Here is a 14,897-nt window from a genome sequence, read left to right as displayed (position 1 = left end):
GAAAGAGGCAGGCAGCAGGAGATGCAGCAGGGGCGAGGGGGGGGGGGGGGGGGGGGGGGGTTACATATGCAACTCTGGAATGAATGATCATTGGCAAAATATGCGGTCAAGAACAAAGTTGACCACCCAGTGGCAAAACATGCTCTATTTCAATGGCTGCTTCTCAATCCAAGCCTCCTGGTGCCAATCTATGTTAATGCACTTTCCCCACATCCTCTTTCCAATAGTCTCTCCCTCCTCTGTCTTGTCACCCCTCTCAATCAACACACCCACATCGTCTGCCACTCTTCACCAGCTGCAGTACTGCTATGTCAGATGCCTAACCTATGCAACTGCTACCCTGACCCCCCCCCCCCCCCTCACCCATGCTTCATAAAGTTATAAATCTATCCAGCCAATCCTGTACATCAGTAGGTCTAAAACAATAGTGAGTTTCTGCAACAATCAGTTTCACTGCTACCACCCTAATTTAGAGCTGGAAGTTAGACTACAACATACTTTACAAAGAGCCAATATAACCTCATGATTCACTGATGATTTAAAACAATCAGTTTTGTAGCTGGAAAAGTCAGTAGCCTATAGTTCAAAAGAGATGAAATGGAATCAAAGATTTCATAACAAGTATAACGAGATTCTGGAAATAATGTCACAGAGGAATAAAACACTTCAAGGTATGAAGAAATTATATGTACCTGCAGACAACTGTTCCAACAGAAATGAAAAAGAAGAAAACAAGTTAATAAAAAAAGTAACTGCACGAGTGCTTAATTTATGAATAGTTATTTTCAAAGAAAACATTACCAGTCCTAAGTCTTTGACAACTTGCATAAATTATAGCAGGAAAGTTCTGGTAGACTGTAAATACTTTAGGAATAAAGGACATCATTCATGCAAATGCAGGGAATCATTGAGCCATTGACAGGTACACAAAAAAGCAAGAAAACATGCTAGCTTTCAGAATAAATCCTTTCTCAAGTTAAGAGTACAAATACACACATGCAGTTAGTATACAAATAGACACACACATGTCTGTGCTCTTACACAGTGCTGGCTGGAAACAGTGTAAGGCTGCAGTTCTGCAGATGGACTGGAAGGGGTGAGGGTGTTTCAGATGGAGTGGGTAGAGGAAGTGAGAGGTAGAAGGCAGGAAGAGGGGTTGGGGTTGGGTAGCTGGCAGCACAGTGTGAGGCAGCTGGTTCGCCGATTAGGAATGCGCGAGGGTGTCGGAGCCAGAGGGAAGCAGTACACGATGAACGTGACACGGCAACATGGATTGGGAGGCAGTGATAGGATAGAGGAAGGGACAACAGTTGCATTGAGTGGGGGACACGGATAACTCGCATCTGGTAGAGGAGACCAGATGCCCCAGGTTGTGAAGCAGCCACTGGCATCAAGCAAATTGTGCTTAGCTGCATGGTGAGCCAGCAGGCGTTCAACTTTGTTCTTGGCCAAAGTTTTCAGTGGCCAGTCAGGCGGCTGAAACTTCCCGACATATCAAGTGTGCTGGACCAAGACTGACTGTTCATCGTATTGGCATAAAAAAACTTTGCAATGGCTGCAGCAGAGTTGGTATATGACATAGCTGCTTTCACTTGTAACCTTACTTCTGATGGGATACGGACAGCATGTGACAACTGGAGTAGTAAGTGCTGTGCAAGTGGATTAGGCAGGTCTGGCACCTGGGTCTTTCGCAGTATAGCTAGGGGTTGGGAGTGGGACTGGCACATGGAGGGCTAGGATGTTGTGTAGGTTGGGTGGCAACAGAACACCACATTAAGAGGAGTGAGGATGATGATGGGTGGATGTCCTTAACTTTGAGGCCGATGATTTTGATACAGAATGCAGCTGAGCACAACATCTCAATGTCAATGGCTGATTCACAACTTGAGCCGTCTAGATCCTTCCCTGCACTACTAGATTCTCAGTACTGCGCACACGGGAACTACTCTTGCAACACATCCTTCGCTCCTGCAATCCTTTCGGTCTTAATCAGTGTTAACCCACGATCCCCACATCTTCCACTCAGAAGGTTCCACTTCCTTTGTCCTACCACCGACTCCCAATTCACGTCTCCGTCACCTTCATTGTGCGGCACCCCTCTCTCCTGCATTGCTAACCAGCAAACTAGCTGCTTCCCTCTGAGCCACTAGAAGATTGGAAACACAGTGCATTTTACCACACTGATTAACAATGCAGGTTTACTTCTACCTCCACTACACAATTCTTTGACTGTACATATCAAGCTCCTGTGGGCAAAAGAGTATCTATGAAAAATAAAAACAGAAACTATGGAAGTTTTGAGTGTGGTGCAAAACTTTTTTTTTGAGTATACCTATTGCAGTGCCTGTGTTATTCTGAATTATAATGCAAAATTCTTTCGGACATGTGCAGGAGCATGCACTGTGGCGACTACAGCAATTAGTAAATACATGAAATGTATTCAGAACTGCGAAATACAACCACTAGCAGTATAATGGAGTGACGACAATGAAAATTTGTGCTGGACAATTCCATTCTACAGATGTTGGTTGTCCATATTCGTAACTGCGGATACATTTAATATATTTCGTAACAGCTGTAGTCGCCACTGTGCCTGTTTCTTTGGACACATGTGCCTATGTTATTCCGAATTGAATCGTAATTTAGAATAACATAGGCACTGCAACATCGTATTTACCCAACGACACCAGGCAAGCGACTTTCAAGTAAAATGTCTCACCTGTAAGGAACATACATAATAGATGTACAAGTCAGATCGTTGATGGCATATGGAACTTTGGGTCTGGCCATGAGTCTTGCACAAATAGACAAACATTAGGCGACCTTTGCAATGAGGTTAATGGATAACAGTGAGATACAAAGACACCAATGTAACGTTATATCATTACAAGGACATGCAAAGCATGAGGTGGACCAAAAAATTTCATGGTTTAGAAAAGTAGAGGACATAATAGTTTAATGCAATTGGCACAGAAGACATACAGTTAGTTTTCAAGCTGTTAATGTAGCTTTGTCCGTAATTTGCAGTGCTGGACATAACGGCATTCAGTTTGCAGGAAGTCTGCCTCCAGTCAGAATTTTTTTCATGTTTCACCAACACATAAAAAGGGGGAAAAAAAACATAACTCACTGAAAACAAAGCAAACACGTCCAAACCTATGTTACAGCACTGACTAACCAGACTCAAATAAATCAACATTACCACAGCTATAACCAATACTCAAATGAACACAATAGCACAATTTAAACTCAACACATCACATCCGATAGATGGCACCATGAAATACAACAACATGACAACTGCAAACACAAACTAACTCAAAAACACCGAACCTTAGTGACGTCACACGCAACTAATGGTGAACATTCATCTTGCTCCTAAAATTTCATAACTAATTAAATGGCATTCCAGAAACAGCCACATAAAAATCACAACATTATTAAAACTTACAAAACGGGCTGGTTAAGTAGCAATGAATAAAAGAGAAGAAATTCAGAATTTGAAAGCACAGTTCTGACACAAAGCACCACACCTATTTTGCCGACTTCCACAAAGACGCGGCCACGACGTCTAACAAAAACTCCTCAGATTTTTAGTTATAAGTTTTAAAACAAACAGCCAGGGAATACATAAGGCAGCAGTACAAGTTGGAACATGTTCTTTGAATTTTTTAGGCTCTATATTGAACAAGTTAGATATGGATGATAGTTCCTTTAAATAAGGATATTCCAGATATTCAACTTATATTAACAGAGCTTTCAAATCTAACCTGGAAAAACCATATCCTAACAGTAAAACAAGCAAGCCCCACAACAGTATTATGTCAATCTAGATTCAGTAGGTTCAATTGACCAAATGGGTCAACTGAATCTATTGCTAGCAGATCTCTGCTTCATCCCACAATACAATGATTGTGTGACATGTGATGCCATACGTATGCAAACAGAAAGAGCAAAAAACACTGACAATATATCTTATTGAAGCATGCATAATGATAATAGACTGATCCATTGTGCAGCCCTAAGTCTAAATGGCATTACAGAAGCGTCTGATTCCACCTGTCTGCTTTGAGAAATGATGTCAAGATGGCAGACAACCTTCCTTCCAGCATACACTGTATGGCGACCATAAAATCACGATATACACACGCGAACAAAAATAGAAATGACACAAGAATGTGATGTTTAAAGCCTTCCCAGTGTATTGATTGTTCCAGAAAAACACAGGAGAACTGCTGGATATCAGTAGTGTCCTGCCACGATATTTCGGCGCAGAGTCTTCTGGCCATCTTCAGGTGAGTACCACTGAAGTAGTATTGGCGAGTACGTGCTGAGCTTTGCTATTTAAAGCCATACTGAGGTGACATTGCGCATGTGCTGTTCAGGGTGCGCGTTCATAACAACTCTGTGCACTGCGCCTTCCATGGTGAGAGCTTGGGGTATCGGTATCAGGTCAATTTTCATCTTTATACAGATAACTACGTCGACTACGAAGTTTCTCTGTAACAGGATTCCGAGCAGAGTTTAGCTGATAACCGCTATCTCGATTGATGAGAGTCTCGTTGTCAGACAATCTTACTTCCACAGATTCATTGATAATCGAGCTCCAAAAGTTTGACGTATGGGCCAAAACTTTTGTGTTGTCATAATTCATGAAATGGTCTGTGGAAATACAATGTTCGGCAATTGCGGACTTGGTGGATTGGAGAAGGCGAGTATGCCATTGGTGTTCCACAATGCGTTCCTGCACAGACCGTGTTGTTTGCCCTATACATGATTTTCTGCATTCACACGGAATTTTGTTAACACCTAATTTATGCAGGGCCAGGTCGTCTTTAACGGATCCCTCCAGTGGTGAAATTTTGGTAGGAGAGCAAAAGATGTTAGCTGGATGGTGTGACATGGACTAAAGCAAACTGGAGCCATGATAAAGCTGTGACGAGGCAAACTGCCAAAATTGACAGACTTTCTACACAGATGCAGCAAGAAGTTCCAACTCTACGATCTGTTGTTAATTTGGCAGAGAAAACTTTAGATGATGCGACTGTGTCTGTGCTAGCAAAAGGACTGAATTTTGCTCCCACACCTGTGTCACCGCCACTAGTCGATTTCATCAGTGCCATCGAAGAAGTTGTAGGCCGTCTTGATACAGATGAAGCGTGTGTTGACCAGAGGTGCACAAATGAATAGTAACATCTCACCCATGGAGAGGATAGCCCTCCGTAATTTACGAGCAGATATGGATACAGTAGTCTTAAAATCTGACAAAGGAAAGGAAATGCTACTGTCCTCATACCAAGGGATGACTATATAATAAGATCAATGTTTTATTATGTGACTCAATGTATAGCAAAATCAATAAGGATCCCACGAGCCGAGTGGTGCGAAAAACAGCAGAACTTTAATCAAATAGTTCTTTACCGAAAGAGATCATCAAGAGACTGAAACCAAACAGTTCAGTTCCACCTAGACTATATGGACTGCCTAAGATCCACAAGGAAAATTTGCCTTTACGTCCAATTGAGAGTAACATTGGAGCAGCCACCTATGACCTAGCAAAATTCTTGGCATCTTTGCTCAAACCAATGATAGGCAAGTGTCCACATTACATAAAGAATTCTACTGATTTTATCAGCCAACTTCAGTCACTACAAATGGAAAGTAACGACTTATTGGTCAGTCTTGATGTGGTTTCACTTTTCACAAAGGTGCCTCTTGTGGACTCGCTACACCTCATTGGCAATAGGTTGGGTGTAGACATTACAGCATTGTTTGAGCACACTTTCTCCTCTACATATTTTATATTTAACAATGAATTTTACAAACAATCTGATGGTGTCGCCATGGGGAGTCCTTTGTCTCCCTTGGTGGCCAATCTTTATGGAAGATTTTGTGGAGAGAGCACTCAACGCTGCCACTTTAAAACCGATAGTATTTTGGCAATACGTTGCCAACACTTTCATAGTGAGGCCTCATGGTCACATGAACTCCATACATGAAAACAAAGTTTACAATGAAAATTGAGAAAGATGGTTGTCTGCCATTTTTAGACATCTTGGTGCGACGTAAGAGTGATAGCACACTTGGTCACTCAGTGTACAGAAAGCCCACTCATACAGACCTGTATCTACAAGCTACTAGTTGCCACCATCCAGCACAAACAATGGGCGTTCTCAAAACCTTGATCCACTGTGCCCATACCATCTCTGACGCCCACAGTCTTCAAGCGGAACTGGAACACCTGCAAAAAGCATTTCCGAAGAATGGCTTTTCACCTAGGCAAGTGAACAGAGTGATGCAGACCTACAAACGATGGAACAAGGAAAAGGAAGAGGCCTTCATGTCGACTGCTTATCTACCATTTATTGGGAATATTTCTTCACAGATAGGCAGAATATTGAGAAAGCATCAAGTGAGAGTCATCTTTCGCCCTCCTTCCAAAATTTCATCATTGGTGGGATCCGTTAAAGACCACCTGGGCCTGCATAAATCAGGAGTTGACAAAATTCCGTGTAAATGTGGCAAATCATATATAGACCAAACAACACGAACTGTGCAAGAATGCATTGTGGAACACCAATGGCATACTCGCTTTCTCCAATCCACCAAGTCCGCAATGGCCGAATATTGTATTTCCACAGACAAGTCCATGAATTACGACGACACAAAAATTTTGGCCCATATGTCAAACTTTTGGAGCTCAATTATCAATGAATCTGTGGAAATAAGATTGTCTGACTATGAGACTCTCATCAACAGAGATAGCGGTTATCATCTACACTCTGCTTGGAATCCTGTTATAGAGAAACTTCGTAATCAACATAGTTATCTGCATAAAGATGAAAATCGACCTGATATCAATACGCCAAGCTTTCACTGTGGAAGGAACAAGGCACAACGCACGGAGTTGTTATGAACGCGCACTCTCAGCAGTGCATGCGCAATATCACCTCAGTATGGCTTCAAATAGCAGAGCTCAGCACATACTCACCAGTACCACTACAGTGGTACTCACCTGAATATGGCCAGAAGACTCTGCGCCGAAATATCATGGCAGGACGTTACTGATATCCAGCAGTTCTCCCGTGTTTTCATGGAATGACACAAGAATATTTCACTCCAGCAATAAAATGAAACTAATGGGACAACTGCAATCATTATGGGGTTTAGGATGGGAACACCCTAACTACACAACAATACGAGAAACAGCACCACCCTGAAACAAATATTATCCACAAAATCTAACAAAAGAATTCTCAACAACACTGGACCTGATGGGATACCAGTTCGATTTTACACAGAGTACGCAAAGGAACTTGCCCCCCCCCCCCCCCCCTTTCTTGCAGCGGTGTCCAATAGCTCTCTAGAAGAGTGTAGCGTTCCAAAGGATTGGAAAAAGGCACAGGTCATCCCCGTTTTCAAGAAGGGACATCGAACAGATGTGCAGAACTATAGACCTATATCTTGAACATCAATCAGTTGTAGAATTTTGGAACGCGTATTATGTTCGAGTATAATGACTTTTCTGGAGACTAGAAATCTACTCTGTAGGAATTAGCATGTGTTTCGAAAAAGACGATCATGTGAAACCCAGCTCGATCTATTTGTCCATGAGACTCCGAGGGCCATAGACACGGGTTCACAGGTAGATGCCATATTTCTTGACCTCCACAAGGCATTCGATACAGTTCCTCACAGTCGTTTAATGAACAAAGTAAGAGCATATGGACTATCAGATTGAAGAGTTCCTAGATAACAGAACACAGCATGTCACTCTCAATGGAGAGAAGTCTTCCGAAGTAAGAATGATTTCAGGTGTGCTGCAAGGGAGTGTCGTAGGACCGTTGCTATTCACAATATACGTGGATGACATCGTAAATTCACTGACGCTTTTTGCAGATGATGCTGTGGTATATCAAGAGGTTGTAACAATGGAAAATTGTACTGAAATGCAGGAGGATCTGCAGCGAATTGACGCATGGTACAGGGAATGGCAATTGAATCTCAATGTAGACAAGTGTAATGTGCTGCAAATACATAGAAAGATAGATCACGTATCATTTAGCTACAATCTAGCAAGTCAGCAACTGGAAGTAGTTAATTCCATAAATTATCTGGGATTACGCTTTGGGAGTGATTTAAAATGGAATGATCATATAAAGTTGATCATCGGTAAAGCAGATGCCAGACAGATTTATTGTAAGAATCCTAAGGAAATGCAATCCAAAAAACAAAGGAAGTAGGTTACAGTACGCTTGTTCGCCCACTGCTTTAATACTGCTCAGCAGTGTGGGATCCATACCAGATAGGGTTGATAGAAGAGATAGAGAAGATCCAACGGAGAGCTGTGCACTTCGTTACAGGATCATTTAGTAATCGCGGAAGCGTTACAGAGATGATAGATAAACTCTAGGGAAGACTCTGCAAGAGAGATGCTCAGTAGCTCGGTACGGGCTTTTTGCTAAAGTTTCGAGAACATACCTTCACCGAAGAGTTAAACAGTGTATTGCTCCCTCCTACGTATATCTCGCGAAGAGACCATGAGGACAAAATCAGAGAGATTAGAGCCCACAAAGAGGTATACCGTCAATCCTTCTTTCCACGAACAATACGAGACTGGAATAGAAGAGAGAACCGATAGAGGTACTCAAGGTACCCTCCGCCACACACCGTCAGATGGCTTGCGGAGTATGGATGTAGATGTAGGTAACACAAGAAACGAAACTTACATTTCATGTGACCTACACAGCTCTAATAATCCCTTGATACAAAAAATCAACACACACAACTCCAAAACATGGTGTTTCAAAATTTTCTTCACCTATGTAACTCCAATGAAGTCAACGATACCAAAACCCTGCAAACAAATCAAAAACCCAAAAACAGTGCACTCGTTCATTTATGCAATTAAAATAAACTATACACCAAAACAAATAACCATAAATAACCCATTAAAAATCAAATAAAACAAAACATTTGCAAACAGCCAAATCCACCAACAAAACAATTAAGTTAGCCATGACACCCCCCCCCCCCCCCAAACACACATAGAGTGAATAATCATTAATTTTTCTGACAACACTACTACAGTTCAATCCACAAAAAACACACAAATCTAATCATACACACCACAAACACAAACCAATAAATACCTGGAACAATAAATCAACATAACTCACCGACGATACAGCACACACTTCCAACAACAACTTCACCGAATTATTACACAATGCCGCATTACTGAATACCACACATAACACAAACATCTTCAAACATGAACATATACTAAACAAGGGGAGCCCTATATACTACAAAACACCATCTACAAAGCTGACCCAACTCAAGAGCATTGTGTCACAAGAATGTCACTCACAATAAACTTATGTCATGGGTCGTGTAGATGGGTGGAATTGGACGCTTTCCTTGACAAGTCTAAGTTAGGTTGTAAGGTGGCAGTTTAGTTGCGAGTTGGGAAAGTGAACATGTGTGAACTGAAACCATGGATGCACTGAAATATTGATCTACATGTCAGCCCGAGGTCAATGTTATGTTAGAAAGTGACAGTCTGGTTATGATTTGGAGAACTGGTATTAAAATATTTTAGTTAATTCAACCAATTTATGGCTTTACTCCATTTCACTTGTTGTCCAACTGTATACCATGGAATTTTAACCCCTTGCTACTACAGACTGTCCCTCAGACGGCTACAATTTTTTGTCTGGTGATATTTCACACACCCTGGCAAAATGAAATGGAAACTTCTGTTTACCTTCCCACTGGTTGACAAGCTACATGTGCCAGAACTCTTGCATTGTTGCTGCTCTTTGTTTCTTATTTATGGGTCTTGAGAGGTCTCACAGCCATACCATGATGTTTGAGTAACACTGTCCTGTTTAACGACTCTAATTTCAAGATCGTTAGTGATCACAACACTAAATCAGAACAGGAAACAGAAAGTGGTGAAGATGACAGCTGATTATGATGTAGACGATTACTTCTTCACTAAGAACAGATGTTTCCACTGGAGAAAAAAAAAAAAACAGCTACTAGCTAACATAAGAACATGACAACACAATATTGCCTTGCAGCTTCCTGGACTGTACAGATGATGAAAAGTCTCAAAGAAAACCTTGCCCTTTTGGAGGTATGGAAACTGTTCTTTACCTAAGATACGTTAGATGAAATCATTCTATGGACAAACCTGAAAATATTTAAGATCAGAATACCGTACACAAATGATTGCTTATGTTATCTACAAGATGTTGAAGTCACTAACTGTTCTACTGGTGTATTCAGCTATTTTCAAATCTGGAAATGAATCACTTTACAGCTCACCTGAATCCAATGGGACAGGCAGAGGTGTTTCCAAATTCAATGCCAGTAAAGAAATATTTCTGTTTTTATTAATTGCATTCCAATTTGACAATCCATATGATCAACAGAAAGGAAAGAGTAGACAAGTCAGCAGCACTTTTACAAATTTTTCTGCATTTCATCCAAAACCATCAACTTTGCTACATTTTAAGTGTGACAGAGTGTGTCAATGAAATACTTGTACCTTTCTATGGAATGTGTGGGTTTAGAATGTATATGCCAAACAAACTGGCAAAATATGGCTAGAAAATTCAGTGCTTGACTGATGCTTGGACAAATTACTTGTATAATTCGTACATTTATTCCAGACAAGGCAGCGATGTTCGTACCCTTTGAAATTATAAGAAAGGTCACATTGTTCCCACACGCACTGACCTGTTATTGTTGAAGCCTATTGAAAAGAGAAATATTACAGGTGACTACTGGTACACATCAGTAGAACTAGTCCATGTACTTTTGAAAACAGTCTCATTTGTCAACAGACTGGAGAGAAATAAAAATGATATATCACAGAAGTTTCTACTGAATAAGCAATGAGATATGAAGACAACTGTTTATGGTTTTACAGAAGACATGACACTGGTTTCTTTTGTGCCCAAGAAGTTGAATTCTTATGTGGTACATCAATCTTATCCAAAGGCAGATGTAATGAGATTGATCTTCATGAAAACTCTAGCAAAAGATCTTCCTAAACCTCATATGAAGCATATGCTTTCTATAGGACGTTTGCCTCCATAGTTGAGTGACATGATGAGAGTGCTTCATATACAAGATGAGCCACAAACACAGTAAGAACAGTTTGAAACTCGCATGCCTCTTGTTCTCCTCATTGCCCTGCCAACAGTGTGGCATTCCAATCTGTTTATAGAGTGTTCTAGTAAGGTCTGTATGAAGTGCACGCAAGTTGGAACTGACTGAAATACGATTCAGGTCATCATATGACTATGTAATTAGTTTTTACTCGTTCTTTTATAAGTAAAATGTGCCAAAATTTTTCCCTTTATTGAATTATGGAATGCAATAGCCACTCTACTTAGAAACGATGATCTGTAAACTCAAAGCTGATTTAGATTCCAATTTCTTATAAATGAAGTGTGTTTTTCCAACTACTGATTTTGCAACTCTGTAATATCTCTCTGGTGATAAACAGTGAGTGAGTACAAAGCCAACTATCTACTGTTATTTTCGTGAAATGCATATTAAAATAAAAACACAAATTCTGCTGTTTTATTTGTCTAAATGTTTAAAATTCTGCGTTGTTGAAAAACATCCAGGTTCTCACAAAATCTACTTATAAGAAGTGTAATGAATAACAAGACACGAAAATATGTATTCAGCAAAACACTGGTATTATATGTAAAAAATAAAAAGATGGTCTGAGACACCCCTCCATTGTAACTGAGTTCCTGTCAATGTCCATAGTACTTAAGAGTTAAACAGTCAAATGACAAAACTAGTCATCATAAACCGTATCAGACTGTAACAAAACATTTAAAAATATTAATAACATCTATCATGTCATTATTAAGACGTGGAAAATGCGTGATGCACGAGAATATGGCAAACACCTAGTGATAGAACCTGCACAACTTTCTTAAATTTTCCAATCTCAGCAAGCTAATGGTCACTGATAATGCCTCTGCAACAGCAAAGTAATATGCGTTGCTGAAAAATGAGTTCTTTCTGCATGTTACTCCACCTCCAGAACTTTATGTGCACGTCTGCAGAATCTTCTGTGCAGTTAATGAGATATATGAAAACATTAAACAAAGTTAACTCAAGATATCTCACGGCGGAACCCATTTAACATTTCCCTGAAACACAGGATTATACCTTGAATACCAATACCAATAACACAATTCCCATAAATTCAGGTAGGCATAGAAGTAAATACTGCCACAGCAAACAGATGGCACTTAGACACTTTCAATTACCAAAAACAAGCAACACGAGACAAGTTTGATCACTTAAATGCATAATGTACGATGACCATGTTGTGCAACAATCAGTGGCAACCTATAAAAAAAAAACTTGTTATACTAAGAAGGCATACGTAATTTAAAACAAATCACAACAGAACAAAAATAACTTCATATACTATTGAAACCGACGCAATAAACTTCCTTAAATTATTGAACTAAAGAGGTAAAAAATTTCAACATAAGTCATGCCATGTAAAGCAGATACTCAAAAGAGATTTATCACAGAATCAAGCAGCTGAGTTGAGGTAATACTGTGGGATACACCCAACAACATTCTGCAAAAGACAAAAACCAGGTATCAAACTTGGTATACTCATCAAAATAACTAGTTCAAATAAAAGACGAAAAAAATCTCACATGTGCTGTCACTTGCAGGAATTTATCGTAGGCTGTGTGTCAATACGACAGTAAAGCAATGACATGCATAGAAAACGATTAAATACACTTTTAGCTCTCCCCCCCCCCCCCCTCCTCGCACTGTTTAGGGTAAAAAGAATTACCACGATAAAGAAGTTCCTGTTTCCAGGTGAAAGTCTACAACTAAAATTATATTACTTATTTTTGAGCAACACAGTGACATTACTGCATGTGTACTTCTCCAACTTCTACACCAAAATAAAATAACTTACTCGTCTATGAATTGCAGTGAAAAATACATACAACGTGTCTCTCACGATATTAAGTTTCAGATGGCAAAGAACGAATCTCGTCCACACCTAGCTTGTAAGAGTAAAAACAGTGATCACAGCAATAGTTGTTCTACAATCACACAACAAATACTATTTCCTATGAAAATGAGCTGGTAAGCTATGGTTATGAGTCAGAACTTATTACAAAAAGAACGCAGAATTATGACTAGTATGGAATTAACACATACGATGGCTTTAGTGTAACAATTTACTGCATCCTCGTATTTCCTTAACGTGAAAAGTCTGTTTCCCTGGTCCTTTAACTCCTTGTCTGTTAAGTTCGCAGTGGAGTACATATATTTACTCATTTTATCCTAAAATGTCTCCACAATTTTTTCTTTTTTTTTTGGAACGTGTTATTTCGATAATTTTAAAAATCTACCACAACACTCAAACAACACTACTCCCCAAAAGCCATTTTTTTCACAGCTTCCGAAAACTACGCAGACGTGCACTGCATTGAGCATAAACCAATTGGGTTGATGCGCTATCGAACATAAGACAATCGCTGGTTAATAGTGGCGTAAAATACTGCAGCGTTTATTTCGCAAAGCAGAAATGTCATTATAGTATTATTGCTTGCTGTAGTTCAACAAGCACACAAATTCTATGACGGGAAGCAAATAGTTACCGGCGATCATTCATGTGCGAATATTAATACTTATTCTTCTTACGCAAGTTTCACGCTCTCAGAAAACCTTTCAAGAATGGCAGCAAGACTCTCGGTAATTATTGTTGTTTTTTAACGGTATTTTTATTTCTTTATTTGGCTTCAGCGTGAGTACATTAATTAGCCATTAAACAGTAATAATGGGATACTCAGACATGAACGTATTTCGCTAAAAGAACTGAACTTTTTTTTAGCTATTAGGGAAATGAAGATAAGCTTAATTTCTAAACTCTGAACTAAAAACTAGTTTGTAAATATAAACGGTTTCTTAAGTAAAATGGTGATTGCACTTTGTTTATAGTTCTGTGGTGAGACTCTAAAATTGCTCACAAGAGTTAAGTCTGTGTCAGACAATGAAGCACTGCTGTTTCATTCTTTGTAAGAAAACGAGTTATGATTTTGGGAATGGAACCGTAAGAATTCTAAGTTATAATATGACCGAGATCGTACATCGGCCAGGCGAAGATTACATTACTAATTTTGCAATCACAGGTATCAAAATTCCTAAGATTTAGACGAAATAAATGGGAAAATGCCGTGATCAAATCCCATTCTGACTGTAGAAATAGCTCTGCTGTGCTGTATACACACATGTGAAACCACTGTAATCTGGGTATTTAGGGTTGTATCCAGCTATTATACGAGAGTTGTTCAATGAAGAATGATCATAATTTTTTTGCAGCATACCTTTACTCACCCTTATTATTTTGATAGTCCTTCTCAAAGTTGTTGTTGTTGTGGTCTTCAGTCCTGAGACTGGTTTGATACAGCTCTCCATGCGCTACTCTGTCCTGTGAAAGCTTCTTCATCTCCCAGAACCCACTGTAACCCACATCGTTCTGAATCTGCTTAGTGTAGTCATCTCTTGATCTCCCTCTACGATTTTTACCCTCTACGCTGCCCTCCAATACTAAATTGGTGATCCCTTGATGCCTCAGAACATGTCCTACCAATCGATCCCTTCTTCTGGTCAAATTGTGCCACAAACTTCTCTTTTCCTCAATCCTATTCAATACTTCCTGATTAGTTATGTGATCTACCCATCTAATCTTCAGCATTCTTCTGTAGCACCACATTTCGAAAGCTTCTACTCTCTTCTTGTCTAAACTATTTATCGTCCATGTTTCACTTCCATACATGGCTACACTCCATACAAATACTTTCAGAAATGACTTCCTGACA

The 14,897-nt window shown here is 39.7% G+C and overlaps 1 protein-coding gene across 3 annotated transcripts in view; it reads right to left on the bottom strand.

The window, feature by feature from the left end:
- The window catches only part of LOC126336264 (E3 ubiquitin-protein ligase CHIP), a 150,771-nt gene extending 137,081 nt beyond the window's left edge, over positions 1–13,690 (bottom strand). Inside the window, exon 1 of one of the 3 annotated variants that reach the window (XR_007564934.1) lies at positions 13,234–13,541. Coding sequence is in view for 1 of the 3 variants with exons in the window: in XM_049999763.1 (XP_049855720.1) it covers positions 13,234–13,353 (120 nt within the window). In the remaining 2 variants the exon portion in view is untranslated. Of the gene's footprint in view, positions 1–13,233 lie in introns of all 3 variants that reach the window. The other 2 variants (XR_007564935.1, XM_049999763.1) reach the window with 2 other exon arrangements.
- Positions 13,691–14,897: the final 1,207 nt, after the last annotated feature.

Source organism: Schistocerca gregaria, chromosome 2, assembly GCF_023897955.1.
Source record: "Schistocerca gregaria isolate iqSchGreg1 chromosome 2, iqSchGreg1.2, whole genome shotgun sequence".
Classification (NCBI taxonomy): domain Eukaryota; kingdom Metazoa; phylum Arthropoda; class Insecta; order Orthoptera; family Acrididae; genus Schistocerca; species Schistocerca gregaria.
This window is presented reverse-complemented; position numbering and strand designations above follow the sequence as displayed.